General features: G+C 46.3%; 1 protein-coding gene across 1 annotated transcript in view; it reads right to left on the bottom strand.

The window, feature by feature from the left end:
- Positions 1-1,464: 1,464 nt before the first annotated feature.
- The window catches only part of pklr (pyruvate kinase L/R), a 24,550-nt gene continuing 11,447 nt past the window's right edge, over positions 1,465-14,567 (bottom strand). The window contains exons 5-12 of the mRNA XM_083648348.1: positions 12,506-12,692; positions 11,943-12,216; positions 10,106-10,256; positions 7,703-7,855; positions 6,959-7,125; positions 5,482-5,548; positions 2,938-3,052; positions 1,465-2,780 (exon numbers count right to left, since the gene is read on the bottom strand). Of these exons, the coding sequence (XP_083504474.1) occupies positions 2,650-2,780; positions 2,938-3,052; positions 5,482-5,548; positions 6,959-7,125; positions 7,703-7,855; positions 10,106-10,256; positions 11,943-12,216; positions 12,506-12,692 (1,245 nt within the window). The 3' untranslated portion in view covers positions 1,465-2,649. The remainder of the gene's footprint in view (positions 2,781-2,937; positions 3,053-5,481; positions 5,549-6,958; positions 7,126-7,702; positions 7,856-10,105; positions 10,257-11,942; positions 12,217-12,505; positions 12,693-14,567) is intronic.

Genomic DNA, 14,567 nt, shown 5'->3' with positions numbered 1-14,567 from the left:
CCAAGGCCGCATGCCCGGCCGGCAAGACGCACGCATCCATCGCAGGTACGGCTCGCGCGTCATCTCTCACCAATACAACGGGCGATGGAGAGAGAGGGAGAGAGGGAGAGGGAGAGGGAGGGGGGGGGGGGTATTCAAAGCGCTTCAGCGCTGGAAAAGACACACCAAGGAAAGCAAAGGCCTGTAGAGGAAAGGGAGGAGTGGCACCCAGGGAGACCGACACGAGAAAGACCCATGCACAGCAGCAGACACACTTAATTAGTTTAACAGTGAGCAGGCGTGGGCATCTGGGTCATCTCAGCGGACAAAAAGGGCTGCTCCGGTAATATCCGACAGTGCTACAGAGCCATGCTCAGCCGGGCGGGGGCACACAATAAATAATTCCTCCAGCACAGAGATAAGCACACTGCTAGCCTATGGACAGAGCTGGAAACCTTATCTCCACATGGTAGCCTATAATAATGCTAGCAATTATATGCTCCAACAATAGCAACTACTATTGCTGCCAACTACAGAGTGACTATCCATTTTCAATTAAATATTATTCGGACACGTAGCATGTGGGTTATAAAGAAAACGATTCGGCAACTCAATTATGGAAACTCAACATCAGCAGGAGAACAATGTGTGGAAGTTAATGATTCAAGTTTTATTTGGAGGGAGTCACTGCTTTCAAAAGTTAAACAAAAAAATCTACATTCATGACATAATGATGTTTCTCAGCAACAATTCTCTTTTGAGTCTGTTAAGTCTATACTGGCAGGGGTTCCAAACCTTTTTCGGCTCCTGACCCTATTTTGACATGCAAAAATCTAGGGACCCTCGACATTCAAATTCCGGTACACCATCGATGTCATCAGTAACATCGTCAGTGATGTCACATCTTCTTTCCCCCCGCAGAATTCTGACTTTAATCTGAGAATTCTGATTTAAATCTCAAAACTCTGACTTTATTCTCAGAATCCTGATTTAAAATTATAATCCCAAAGATTTTCATCTAAATAAAAAAAATAAAATTAAGAGTCACTCACAATGTTGATTGAGGCGATGGTCCATTGATTGAAGCCTTTGCAGTATATAGTGACATTATGTGACATTAGTAATGTCACATCGGATGTCACCTGCAATTACCACTCATTGCCATAGGTGTCACCCAAGAGAACAAAACTGAAATCTTAGAGATTATCACTTTAAACTCATAACTATTAAAAAAACACATCACAAGAGACCATAATCATCTTCTGTACTATTAAATTGGGTCTGGTATAATAATAAAAACAATTCAGGCAACCCTATTTGAATTCCAGGCGACCCCACTTACTGTAGGGTCGCGACCCTAAGGTTGGGAACCACTGCTGTAGGCTATTTGATACAGCACCAGCCTGGAACCAGCAGTGCTTGCATGGAATGAAAACCAATACTCTTGGACCTTGTTGGCACTTGGTTGAGGACTTTAGGAATCATTGCAATGCATTGTTAGGTCAGTTTAATAAATAATGATAATAATAATGATGATGATAATAATAGCCTAATAATAACCTTTATTTGTATAGCACCTTTCACATAACATGCAGCTCAAAGCGCTTCACATCAATAGAAGGTAGATAAAAGACAGATAAAAAGATACAATTCATATAAAGAACAATCAAAATGCATTGCATTAAAATAATCAAATCAAGTAAAGATAAAAAGATAAAAGAACACATCAAATACTCCCACTTTTATATGCACATTGTGACTGAACCCACTTAATTTTCTTCTCCCCTGTCCCTCCTGATTCTATTGATCTGATGTTTACTCAGATCTCATTGCAGGCCTAAGGCACTGGAGAATCATAGATTCTCCTCTTGGTCAAAAACCTCACTATCCACAGATGGATGAGAATCTCCAGTTTAAAGCTCTGTCCCCCCACATATAGGGCCCTATCTTCACAATGGCGGTAATTTTGCATTAGCGCACGTTTTGCGCTGGAATAGCGCCGCGCAAAGCCCTAATTGTGGGCGTGTCGGCCCGCTGCGCTTCACGTCATCTCGGCGCAAAGGAGACCCCCCTCCAGGACCCGACACACTAGCCGAACACTTAAAAGCACCCCTCCCTGCGCTACACACAGACTCCCGCTTTTTGGCACAAAACCATGACAAACAAATTCTCATTTTTAAATTTTTAAGTTTTTTAACATTTATGTGTCATGACTGGTTTACACTTTAGATTAGAGGATGCAGAAAGCCTTGTAAATGAATTGTAAATTATTTACACATCATTTACAACAGCTGAGGAACACTTCATTTACTAAAGGTTTATATAGATGACTTACAGCACATTTGTATATGTTAACATAACATTTAGTAATCATCTACAAATGTATATTCATGTTTTGTAAATGGTTAGTTCATCATTTACTAAAGGCTTATAAATGAACAACGTTATTATAAAGTGTTACCAAAATGGTAACTTGTCCGTATCAGAATGAAGGCTATTTAAAAGCTAAGCTGAAAAGATACGTTTTTGGTAGTCATTTGAAAATGTTTATAAAGCCCCACCTCTAATGTTCTTTGGGATGGTGTTCCACGGTTTAGGAGAATAGTTAAAAAAAACTGCTTCCCCAATCTTCTTTTGAGTGGGGTTTTGTACTTGTGACAAACAGCATATTTAGTGTCCCATAAGTTCAGGGTGTTCGGGTACATTGACTGCCCTCATAATGTTAGTGTGACCTGAGCCTGGGATCCAGCCTGTCATCACAATCACCATGTCGCCTGTTTTGAAGAATCCTCTTGCCTTCCCTATTGGGGAGAGTGGGGTTTGGAGAGGAGGAGGAGGAGGAGGAGGAGGAGGAGGAGGAGGAAGAGAGGGGGTGCATGAGTAATACAGTATCATATCATACAAAACACGGCAGGTAAGGGATGCACTGCCAAACAAACAAACAAAAAACACACTGACCTATATCCATGCCAAAGGTGACCCTGTTGTCGACATCATCGGCCCAGACAGGCGCAGGCAGTGGGTGGAAGAGGACAGGGAACACCCCTCTTAACAGCTGGGCCTGACGCGCCACCTGGGGGAGAGCGACAAACTAGCACTGTCAGGGTTCAGAGTCTATCCGCGCGTCCTAGTGGCTTATAGGGCTCGAAGGCAACATGCCCCAGAAATGTGACACCCTGGCTTCAACTCTGGCCCATGATTACTTTTGCATGTCATCCCCCTTCCTGTTCCATCTGTCTACTGTGACATTCAGAAATGCTTAAAGAAAGATTCACACCAGGCCCACCTGTGCAAGAAAATACATGCCCTCATGGTACTGTACAGTGCTTCAGATTAAAGTGTCCAACAAATGGCTATAGTCTTTCAGCATTCAGATTAAATCCATACAGTCTCATGCATAGATTCACGCTGATTAAAATCTACCAGCTAGCACCCAGACAGCAGAGGGCAGCAGAGGGGAGTGGAGCCCCCATGCCATCCTGCTGGAAATGTCCTTGACCACCAAAGTGAAGCCCTACCAGCTCCAGGGGCGTTGTTCTGTAGCTGACACTATGACCTCCATGCAGAGCGGGCCAAGGGAAAAGAGACTTTGCCTACAGGGATTAATACAGTTGTATGACATTAATATTACTGTCATGTGGGGACCAACCAGAAACTGGTTAGTGACATATTTTGGGCTCTGATCCTAAGTTTAAAGGGATAGTTTGGATTTTTGACGTTGGGTTCTATGAGGTACTTGCAGACAGTCAGTGTACTACACACAGTGCATTGGACTCCTCACACTCCCATTTTGGAGAAGTGCAGACCGGCCGCGTCAGGAAGTGCAGACCGGCCGCGTCAGGCAAGTAGAGCCGCCTCCTGTTGTAAACGGGGCCATGAGCAAAAATGTAATTTAGCCATCTAAAAGAAAGCCCACCTAAACAAATCGATATCAGTGCACATGTACGTTATATTTGGAAAAATTTCAGCTGTTTACTTTGCTGTCAAACAGCCCTTTCATTTGGTACCACGTTCTCTCTCAACTGTACAACTACCGTATTCCTACGCATAAAGCAAGCACTGTGCCGAGCGCTGCAAGTACTGAACTATCCCTTTAAGAACCACTGTACCCGAGCAAAGAGAACTCTCTATAGAACAGACATACTGCTCTATCGTTGCAACGGCCTAAAAACTGCGCTTAGTGCCAGGTGCAGCTCAGATTAGTGGGTGTGGACCAGCGCACTCGATATTTTGGTGTCGGCGCAACAGGTGGCTTTAAGCATTATAACCACGCCTTTTAAGCGTAAAATTATGCACAATCTGCTCATTGGGGAAGTGCAGTAAACGAATCACAAGCTTCACTTTTAAGCTCCAATTCCACAGAGCGATCCAGTCCGGCTTCAGAAAAGCCGAGGGCTCTGATCTCCCAAAGCGCTAAATTAATGCCAGGGGGGAAGATATCGTTAGGCCAGTATTTAAGGCCGAAACGCCCATTCTGGCCTATTCTGGCACTGCGCCATGCCTGTTTCGCGTAAAGCGCATTTCGTGGCCTAAAACCATGTTGCTAGTATCTTCCCCAGGCAGGCGCAAGGCGCGTTTTTTTGCGTTTAACGGCAGTTTCTGTGCCTAAGGCATGTGGGAAAATAGAGCCCAATACTTCAGAAAATATTCACGAATCAATCTGTAAGGATAGGACTGCCTATCGGGATAGGAATTCGGATCAGGGGTGGGCAACTGGCAGCCAGCGGGCCAGATGCAGCCCGCGACCTCACTCAGTGTGGCCCCTGGGGCAATTTCTTTCTTTCAAATTTTCTTTTTACAAACCGTTTTTGGTTAAGTTAAGTTAGGTTAGATCACCCAAATCTGTGTTTTTATTTTACTGTACATCCCAGAGAACATGGCTCTAATTGCGTTAGCATTGTCCATCCACATACTGTTTAACATTAGTGATAGGGATCAATTTAAATCACAATTTATCCCTATCAATTAGCATTTGAGCTAACGCTATTGTAACAAACTATCCAGGATGCACATTGCACATGCAACATTACTAATCTAATTAATATGACATATTTGGGTGAACCTCATCCAATTGCTGTAGCAGGCTTAGTTTTAAAGCTAGAGCAAAGTTTCTGCTGTCATCTGAATGGAAGCATTACTAAATTTGAATATGAAACATATAAATGTTGGCATAATAAACTTTGATCACCAGTCCCTTTCATTAAATTAGCAGCTATAATTGGGAGTGATGGGATTACAGTAGGCTACTGGTGGAAATGCACAGTCACAATCTGGCCCTCTGGTAGTGAGAACTTTTTTGTTTGTGGCCCTCTCTATCATCAAAGTTGCGCATCCCTGATTTAGATCAACAGAGAGCAAGAGTAAAGATTTACTGCATCATGCATTATGCAATGATGCGGGTCGCCACGAAACACGCTCACTTTTGTTACTGGTATTTACTGTAGTTCATGCATTGGGACTTTGTTACTGGTATTTACTGTAGTTCATGCATTGGGACTGTACCTGGGGGCTTCTGGTCACTGCAATGATAGGGCAGCGAGGGCGGTATCTTGACAGCAGATGGGCTGACCTGGGACAGACAGGCAGGACAGAGGGAGGGTAAGAAGAGAAGGAGGGATGAGGATGGAACAGGTGAGCAGTGTTTATGTTTATGTATTTTTGGTGTCTATATTGGTGGAGACTGGAGTCAAGGCAAGTTTATTTAGGCGGCGTTCACACAGGACGTGTGTGAACGCTTTGGAAATCATGTCAAGAGCGCTTCCATTGCACACAAAACACAGCGCACGGAGCATTTTTGTGTGTGCTTTGTTTTGTTCCCCCCTGAAGTCGCGTGCAATACAGTTCAGGAACACAACGATCACACGGATGGTAGCCAGCTGGTTTCGTCTGTTTGATGCTGTTGACTGTGAACATGAAAGCCAGATTCTGCAGAAAGATGCTGGCAGCTCAAATGAGCGCATTGTGTGTGTGAACGCCGCCTCATACTGTGTTTCATCATAAAACACTTGTTGACGGACTCTACAGACGAGTCAACCTAGATCTGACTGATCAACAATCAATCACAAAACAAAAGGATGCAATATAGTATGCAACAAAACAAAACACAGGGAAACGAAGCACCAGACACAAAATAGCATGTTGGAAAGACATAACAGCCTACCTAACCTACATAGTGGAGTCTAACCAGTACTATCACCACCCGCAGTGAAGACAAGGAGAGACTCCGAAGATTAGAAGGGGGGAAAAGTAAGAAACTTTGGGCGGGGTAATTCAGAGAGGGATCCTCCACCAGGATGGTAAAATGGACAACAACATGAACAACAATTAAAAAGAGATGACATTTTACAAATCTTACACATAAATGAGAAACCATACGCATCTCTGATGTATATCTGTTTCCATTTCCTTGGACACCGTTGGCCTGACACCACCAGCAGGGGTCCCGAGCAGACGGTGACAGGGCCAGATTTTTGAATTAGGTAATTAGGGGCGACTAAATGGCCCAAAATGAATAATTAGTGGCCAAAATGAGTGAACACATGTTCAGCACCATGGATGGATAGATCCATTCGTTAGTTATTGATGCACCTGAGCGGAGTTGGAAGTAGGGAAGTGGACGATGAAAGCCCTCTGGGGAGAGAGAGGAGAGGCTGCATGCCAACTCTGTGAGTGAGACCTGACTAAATGGCTAAGTAGTGATTCTGTGCTCCAACGGGTATCAGAACTAGCAAGAATGGACATAAGACAAAGACAAACATGATGAGGCAGAAAGATGGGACTTGTGTGCATATGCATGTGTGCATGTGCATGTGTGTGTGTGTGTGTGTGTGTGTGTGTCGTAATGAATGAAATGTTTATTCAAGTGATGCCCAGTCCTCATGAGCTTACAGGAGATCACTATATATAAAACATCTGAACACAGGAATGAGTGCCTTAAACAAAATATGTCTATGAGCGTGCATTTTGCGTTGACATGCACCTGCCAGTGATGGTGAGGACTATGATGGCTCCAGCGCAACACTTGAAGGAGGACTCCACCGCGCCGATGGCTGTGACCTCTGTAGGGTCCGAGGACAGAGGGGTCAGACGACGCAACTCCTCAAAAAGCTGCTGGTGGAAAATGGCTGCCTCCGCCTCCCTGCAGATCTGTGTGTTTATATGAACAGATGAGAGCGAGAGCGAGACAGAGAGGGTTATCAAAAGGCAGTAAGTAATCTTACACATAAATGAGCAAAGCTACGTATCTCTGCATCTGTTTCCATTTTCCTCAGACACCCTCGGCCTGACAACATTCATATTTGGCACGGGTATCGGTAGGGGTCCCAAGCAGACGGTGACAAGGCCAGATTTGTGAATTGTGGCTGACTAAGTGGCAAAAAATGGCTAATTAGTGGCCAAAAAGATTGAATACAGGTTCAGCACCATGGAGCTTCATTCATTAGCTACTGATGGTGCACACCTAAGCCGATTTTGAATCAGCCAGTGAAGTGGACGATGAAAGCCCTCTGGGGAGAGAGAGGAGAGGCTGCATGCCAACTCTGTGAGCGAGACAACCACTAATGGCCAATTAGTGATTGTGTGCTCCAACGGGTATCGGAACTAGAGTAACTGAATGGACAACAAAAACTCTCTCTCTCTCTCACACACACACACACACACACACACACACACACACACACACACACACACACACACACACACACACACACACACACACACACACCGAGTGCATCATTGCGACAGCCTTCACAGGAAAGAGCCCCTTGGCGGTCTCTCCAGATAACATTACACAGTCAGCTCCATCCAGCACGGCATTGGCCACGTCACTGCCCTCGGCTCTGGTGGGCCGCGGGTGGGCCACCATACTCTCCAGCATCTATGGACACACACAGAAAATACATTAGCGTTTTGACCGGACCAATATTTCCCCATAAAGGATAGTAAAGTAATACAATCAATCAATCCAACAGAAATTAGACGCCTTCTAGGGGGATGGCAAAGATAATGGCTTTCAGGATAGATGGACAGTGGTAGAGAAAAGAGACATCATTGAGAGTGGGGTTGGGAGTGGTGGTGGGGGGGGGGAGGGCGTGGCAGAGAAAAGAGACATTATTGAGAGTGGGGTTGGTGGTGGGGGGGCGTGGCAGAGAAAAGAGACATCATTGAGAGTGGGGTTGGTGGTGGGGGGGGGGGCGTGGCAGAGAAAAGAGACATCATTGAGAGTGGGGTTGGTGGTGGGGGGGGGCGTGGCAGAGAAAAGAGACATCATTGAGAGTGGGGTTGGTGGTGGTGGGGGGGCGTGGCAGAGAAAAGAGACATCATTGAGAGTGGGGTTGGTGGTGGGGGGGGCGTGGCAGAGAAAAGAGACATTATTGAGAGTGGGGTTGGTGGTGGGGGGGGGCGTGGCAGAGAAAAGAGACATCATTGAGAGTGGGGTTGGTGGTGGGGGGGGGGGCGTGGCAGAGAAAAGAGACATTATTGAGAGTGGGGTTGGTGGTGGGGGGGCGTGGCAGAGAAAAGAGACATCATTGAGAGTGGGGTTGGTGGTGGGGGGGGGGGCGTGGCAGAGAAAAGAGACATCATTGAGAGTGGGGTTGGGGTTGGTGGTGGGGGGGGCGTGGCAGAGAAAAGAGAGATCATTGAGAGTGGGGTTGGTGGGTGGGGGGAGGCGTGGCAGAGAAAAGAGACATTATTGAGAGTGGGGTTGGTGGTGGGGGGGGGCGTGGCAGAGAAAAGAGACATCATTGAGAGTGGGGTTGGTGGTGGGGGGGGCGTGGCAGAGAAAAGAGACATCATTGAGAGTGGGGTTGGTGGGTGGGGGGGGGGCGTGGCAGAGAAAAGAGACATCATTGAGAGTGGGGTTGGTGGTGGGGGGGACGTGGCAGAGAAAAGAGACATCATTGAGAGTGGGGTTGGTGGTGGGGGGGGGGGCGTGGCAGAGAAAAGAGAGATCATTGAGAGTGGGGTTGGTGGTGGGGGGGGACGTGGCAGAGAAAAGAGAGATCATTGAGAGTGGGGTTGGTGGTGGGGGGGGACGTGGCAGAGAAAAGAGACATCATTGAGAGTGGGGTTGGTGGTGGGGGGGACGTGGCAGAGAAAAGAGACATCATTGAGAGTGGGGTTGGTGGTGGGGGGGGGGGCGTGGCAGAGAAAAGAGAGATCATTGAGAGTGGGGTTGGTGGTGGGGGGGGGCGTGGCAGAGAAAAGAGAGATCATTGAGAGTGGGGTTGGTGGTGGGGGGGACGTGGCAGAGAAAAGAGACATCATTGAGAGTGGGGTTGGTGGTGGGGGGGGGGGCGTGGCAGAGAAAAGAGAGATCATTGAGAGTGGGGTTGGTGGTGGGGGGGGGCGTGGCAGAGAAAAGAGAGATCATTGAGAGTGGGGTTGGTGGTGGGGGGGGGGGCGTGGCAGAGAAAAGAGAGATAATTGAGAGTGGGGTTGGTGGTGGGGGGGGGCGTGGCAGAGAAAAGAGACATCATTGAGAGTGGGGGGGAGGGCGACGTTGAGAGATGATTATTGGCATGCTGGAGACTCAGTGTTATGAGTCAATAAGCAAGGCAGACAGTTGGAAAATGAGATCGCTCAGAGGGTCAGCTGATTCTGCAACGGTGATCTGTGTGTGTGGGGGGGGGGGGGGCATTGTTTTTTCTGTTTGTGGGCTTAGTTTGCTTTTGCTGTAATGCTGAATTACTCTGAGTGGAGAGCTTTTTTATATTTTTTATTTTAAATTATATCATAGAAAGAACAAAAATAACCAGCTACATTAATATAATCATAAACATATACATTCATAGAAACAAGTATTGAATTGAAGTGAATTCAATTCAATTCCCCCTCCCCACAGGACTCCCCAACCCACAACACCAGAAACCCAACAAAGAGGATAGGGGGGTACTTTCAATGAGCCAGCTATCACATGCCGACTGTTCAGTATGGGCTCAGTGGCCCCATTAAAGCTATAATACTATGTAACTTTTACACAGAAATGAACATCTGTTACATTCAAGCCATTGCCAAACAAGTTCCCACAATGCTGATTTATCTCAAATACTGCCCATGTGTGTATGTGTGTGTGTGTGTGTATATGTATACACACACTAATATGTATGGGCCCCCCGTCTCTGACCTGTGTGGCACAGATGACAGGCTTGCCGACTGAGTTGCAGCGTCCAATCATCATCTTCTGGGCGATGAAGACTTTCTCCGCTGGGATCTCAATCCCCAGGTCGCCCCTGGCAACCATCACGCCATCACTCTCAGCCAGGATCTCCTCGAACCTGACGGAGGAATGAGACGGCATGGGGAGGAGAGGGATGGAGCGTTTGGGGTCAAAGGACGGGGGATGGAGAAGAACAGAATAGAGTGAGCGGAGATGACCAAGCAGCTCACAGCTGACAACAACTGCGGTGGTCTGAAGTCCACATTGCCTGGATGCAACCCAGCCACAGATGCACACATGAGCAATGTAAAGTGATTGAGATTAAGGAAGAGCAGGAAAATGAAATGAGGACACCTTTTCTTTTATACAGCTGCAGGAAATATAACTTCCGTGCCAAGTGTGCCGCAACATAATCTCTTGAGATGTAATCTTCACGATCAAATCTCAACTAGAACGACCGCACCACGGATATATGCCTCCGCCAACAAGTGAGCAGTTGACATGCATGTCTGTCCAGACTTCAAGGCGTTACTGAGATATTGCATTAACGAGCTTGAAAATGGCATTTGTGAGGTCACAGTGACGTTGAACTTTGACAACCAAAATGTAATCAGTTCATCCTTGAGTCCAAGTGGAAGTTTGAGGTAAATGTGACGAAATTCAGTCAAGGCAAGGCATTCCTGAGATATTGCATTAACGAGCTAGAAAATGGCGTTTGTGCCATCATACTGAACTTGAACTTTGACCTTTGATGACCCTAATCTACTCAGTTCATCCTTGAGTCCACATGGACATTTGAGCAAAATGTGATGAAATTCAGTCAAGGCGTTCCTGAGATATCGCGTTAACGAGCTAAAAGAATGGCATTCGTGAGGTCACAGTGACCTTGAACCTTGACCTTTGAACACCAAAATCTAATCAGTTCATTCTTGAGTCCAAGTGGACGTTTGAGCCAAGTGTGATGAAATTCAGTCAAGGCGTGTCTGAGATATTGCGTTAATGAGTTAAAAGAATGGCATTCGTGAGGTCACAGTGACCTTGAACTTTGACCTTTGACCACCAAAATCTAATCAGTTCATTCTTGAGTCCAAGTGGACGTTTGAGCCAAGTGTGACGAAATTTCATCAAGGCGTTCCTGAGATATTACGTTAACGATCTAGAAAATGGCGTTCATGAGGTCACAGTGACCTTTGACCTTTGACCACCAAAATATAACCAGTTTCATCTTTGAATCCAAGTGGACGTTTGAGCCAGATTTGCAAAATTCCGTCAAGGTGTTCCTGAGATATCAAACATGATAACAGATAACAGATAACAAACATGGGACGGACAGACGGACGGACAGACGGACGGACAACCCGAAACCATAATGCATCTGGTTCGGCTATCACCGGCGGAGGCATAAAAATCCCATTTAAATTATAACGATAGCCGAATCACGTCAGTGAGCAGATATGAGGAATAGAGATCAGATATAAAGTGGCAGCTATATTTCAAACAGATCATGTATCACAAATCCAGATAGTATAGAGCTGAAATATGTCTATCCATCACTCTGTGACAGCCGGCTGCCCAGAAGAGGGATAGTTCGGCAGTTCACTATCAGACAGATTACTGTAAGTCCTAACACAGCCTCATTCTGAGAGGGAGTTCTAAAAGTCTCCGCTCAACTCCCTCAAAATCTATCTCTGAAAATAATTCTGCCCAAATGCTTTCAATTCATAGGCCCTCTCGCTTGAACAAATCTGTATTCCGTTGAGATGAGCATAAGCAGCATACTGTTCCTCTCCTACATGACACTCACTTCTGAACTCCTTGCCGGCTTTCTACCTTGCTGACCACTTTGATGTCGCGGCCGTGCGGCCCCAGTGCCCGCCGTACATCCCTCACATCCTGGGCGGAGCGGATGAAGCTGGCAAACACCATGTCTACCCCCTGGGCCACCCCGAACCTCAGGTCGCCCTCGTCCCGCTCACTGACCGCCGGCAGGTTGATCAGGTCACTGCCGGGGAGGTTGACCCCCTTACGACTGCACAGCGTCCCACCAGCCTCCACCACCGTGTCCACCCAGTCAGAGCCTGCAGGGGAATACCAGGGGGGTTAAGATATGAATAAAAAGCTTAGTAATATTTCTAGTAGGAGAGAAGATAGGTGGTAAGTTAGTGGACAGTGATACTGTATAATGTCTGTATAATATCTATATATATACTGTATAACGTCTACTCTAACGTTCAACGTGGGTGTGCAGCAGATGGTAATCGAGTGCCTGTATAAAGCATGTGAACCTATTCATATCGCTATTCTGCTAGCACTCACTATGTGTTGTGTTGATGTTTCTCACTGTAGATTAAATCATCTTAATAATACCTGTTTCTACTACTTTGAGTCCAATGAGGCCGTCATCGATGTACATAATGGCTCCCTTCTTTAGGACTTTGGGCAGACTGGGATAGTCCACCCAGATCACTTTGCCATCTGTCTTGTCTTTGTCACTCTCTGCAGTCACCACACGCACATGGCTGCCCTTCTCCAGCTCCACCTCCTCCTCTACCTTCTACACACACACACACACACACACACACACACACACACACACACACACACACACACACACACACACACACACACACACACACACACACACACACACACACAGAGGCACAACACAGAGAAACGTTAAGTAAATGCAAAAAAAATAAATATGAAAAAGTAAATTTTTGTCTCTCTTTACAAACCACTTTGACGCTCCATTGGGATTCCCCGTGAAAGGGTGTGTGTGTGTGTGATGATTTCTACTCTATGCATTCCTGACGCCCTCCCCTCACGTTTGCAAGTGAACTCTAGCGCGGTTCATTTGTGGTGTGAAAGCAAACTGAACCAGACACAAGAGCAAATATAGGAAAGGCAGTGAGTGCATCATGAGTAGAAGGTGGTAGAAGGAACAATCTCGTCTCATCTGCAGAATGATGTTGGACCCAACAGTTCGCTGCCTCATCTGCTGCTCATATTGGGCGCATTCTTGTAAAATATTTATTTGATAGTAACACCAAAGTAAAACCAGAAATACCAAGATTGCATAAATGCGATGTTTCTCTATGGGTTGTGTTTCGCGGATTCACTTGTGTGCAGTCAGCCCTCAGCAGGCAAGGCAGCAGAAGAGGAGAGATTTCCCCTCTATATTCTGTCCATCCAATAGACGAGTGACCATTTTGACCACGTGACATTGTTCAGAAAGTCTGGTGCGCTTGGAAAATTGCATGTGTGAAAGCGAACCGGGCCAAATTAAAAATGAAACAATGTTGCAACTTCACCCCCCCGAATCGCACCTAGTCCACCAGCTCTTCAAAAATGATATAATTGTCTGGGTAGATGTGACCTCCATGTTTTCGAAGTTAAAACAGCCCCGAAATATGGTGGGGATGCAATTCTCTAACCTGACGCTGCCAGATGGACGGTATAGCTCCACATACGTTTCACTAAACCAGTCGATCTGGGAATGCAGTAACCAGACCCGCTGATGGAGGCGGGCACTTTTTCCAAGCTACTTGGCAGGTGATTGGATGACCCATCTGTCTATCACCGCTGGTGGGTGTTAACTTCAACCAATCAGATCGCCGAAGGTGCCAGTGCCTGATCTCCGTGGTATTCATTGATTGAGTCCTCACGGTCGTAAAGTCACCTACGAAGCATTTAGTTAGATTATAACAAACTAGTTGTGTGGCTTAGCCTTCCCAAATGTTGAGGGTCGTTTTTTAGAATTTAATACATAGAATTGGGAACGTTACATTCAATTTCATTCAGACTGCCTGTCACTTCCGCGGCAGCAGCCATGTTGACGAGTGAAAAGAACTACAAAGACCATGTACCCACTACTTGCCCAGACGAGCCTGAGCCCGCCTAAGGCTGCCGCTGATTCGTTGGGCCGGCATGGTTCGACCAATCATCTTAACTGCCTGTGCATGACAAGATGGATTACTCGAGAGAATCTCTTTTGATCTCGCGAGGTTATCCATCTTGCAAGCAAGGTTAGCAATTCTCTGCGGGGATGTGGAAATGTTCACGGCACCTGCCGCAGGCGCAAATTAGAGCTGTGCCAAGTCATCTGCGCCCCCAAACAGTCTTAAGCACCACATTACTCACAGGTGTGACCAGGCAATGCCTGGGCTACATCAATCAAACCAATCAGATTCCCGTCTCGCAATCGCTGTGTTTGCGCGAGGCATGCAATATGCTGGAATTCTCTCTGTGCGTAATTTTATATATCTCACAATAACAGAGGTAGGCAACAGCACTCGAATTAGAATCTTGAGTTTTTTTATTAAGGGCTAAATAAAAGCCCTTAATAAAAAAAACTCAAGATTTACTCTAATTCGAGTGCTGTTGCCTACCTCTGTTACTGTGATCTCCCTGCAACCTGCACCGATTGAGC

The sequence above is a fragment of the Poromitra crassiceps genome (assembly GCF_964638095.1).
Source record: "Poromitra crassiceps genome assembly, chromosome: 1".
Taxonomy (NCBI): Eukaryota; Metazoa; Chordata; class Actinopteri; order Beryciformes; family Melamphaidae; genus Poromitra; species Poromitra crassiceps.
The sequence above is the reverse complement of the archived record's forward strand: the minus strand, read 5'-3'. Positions and strand labels throughout refer to the sequence as shown.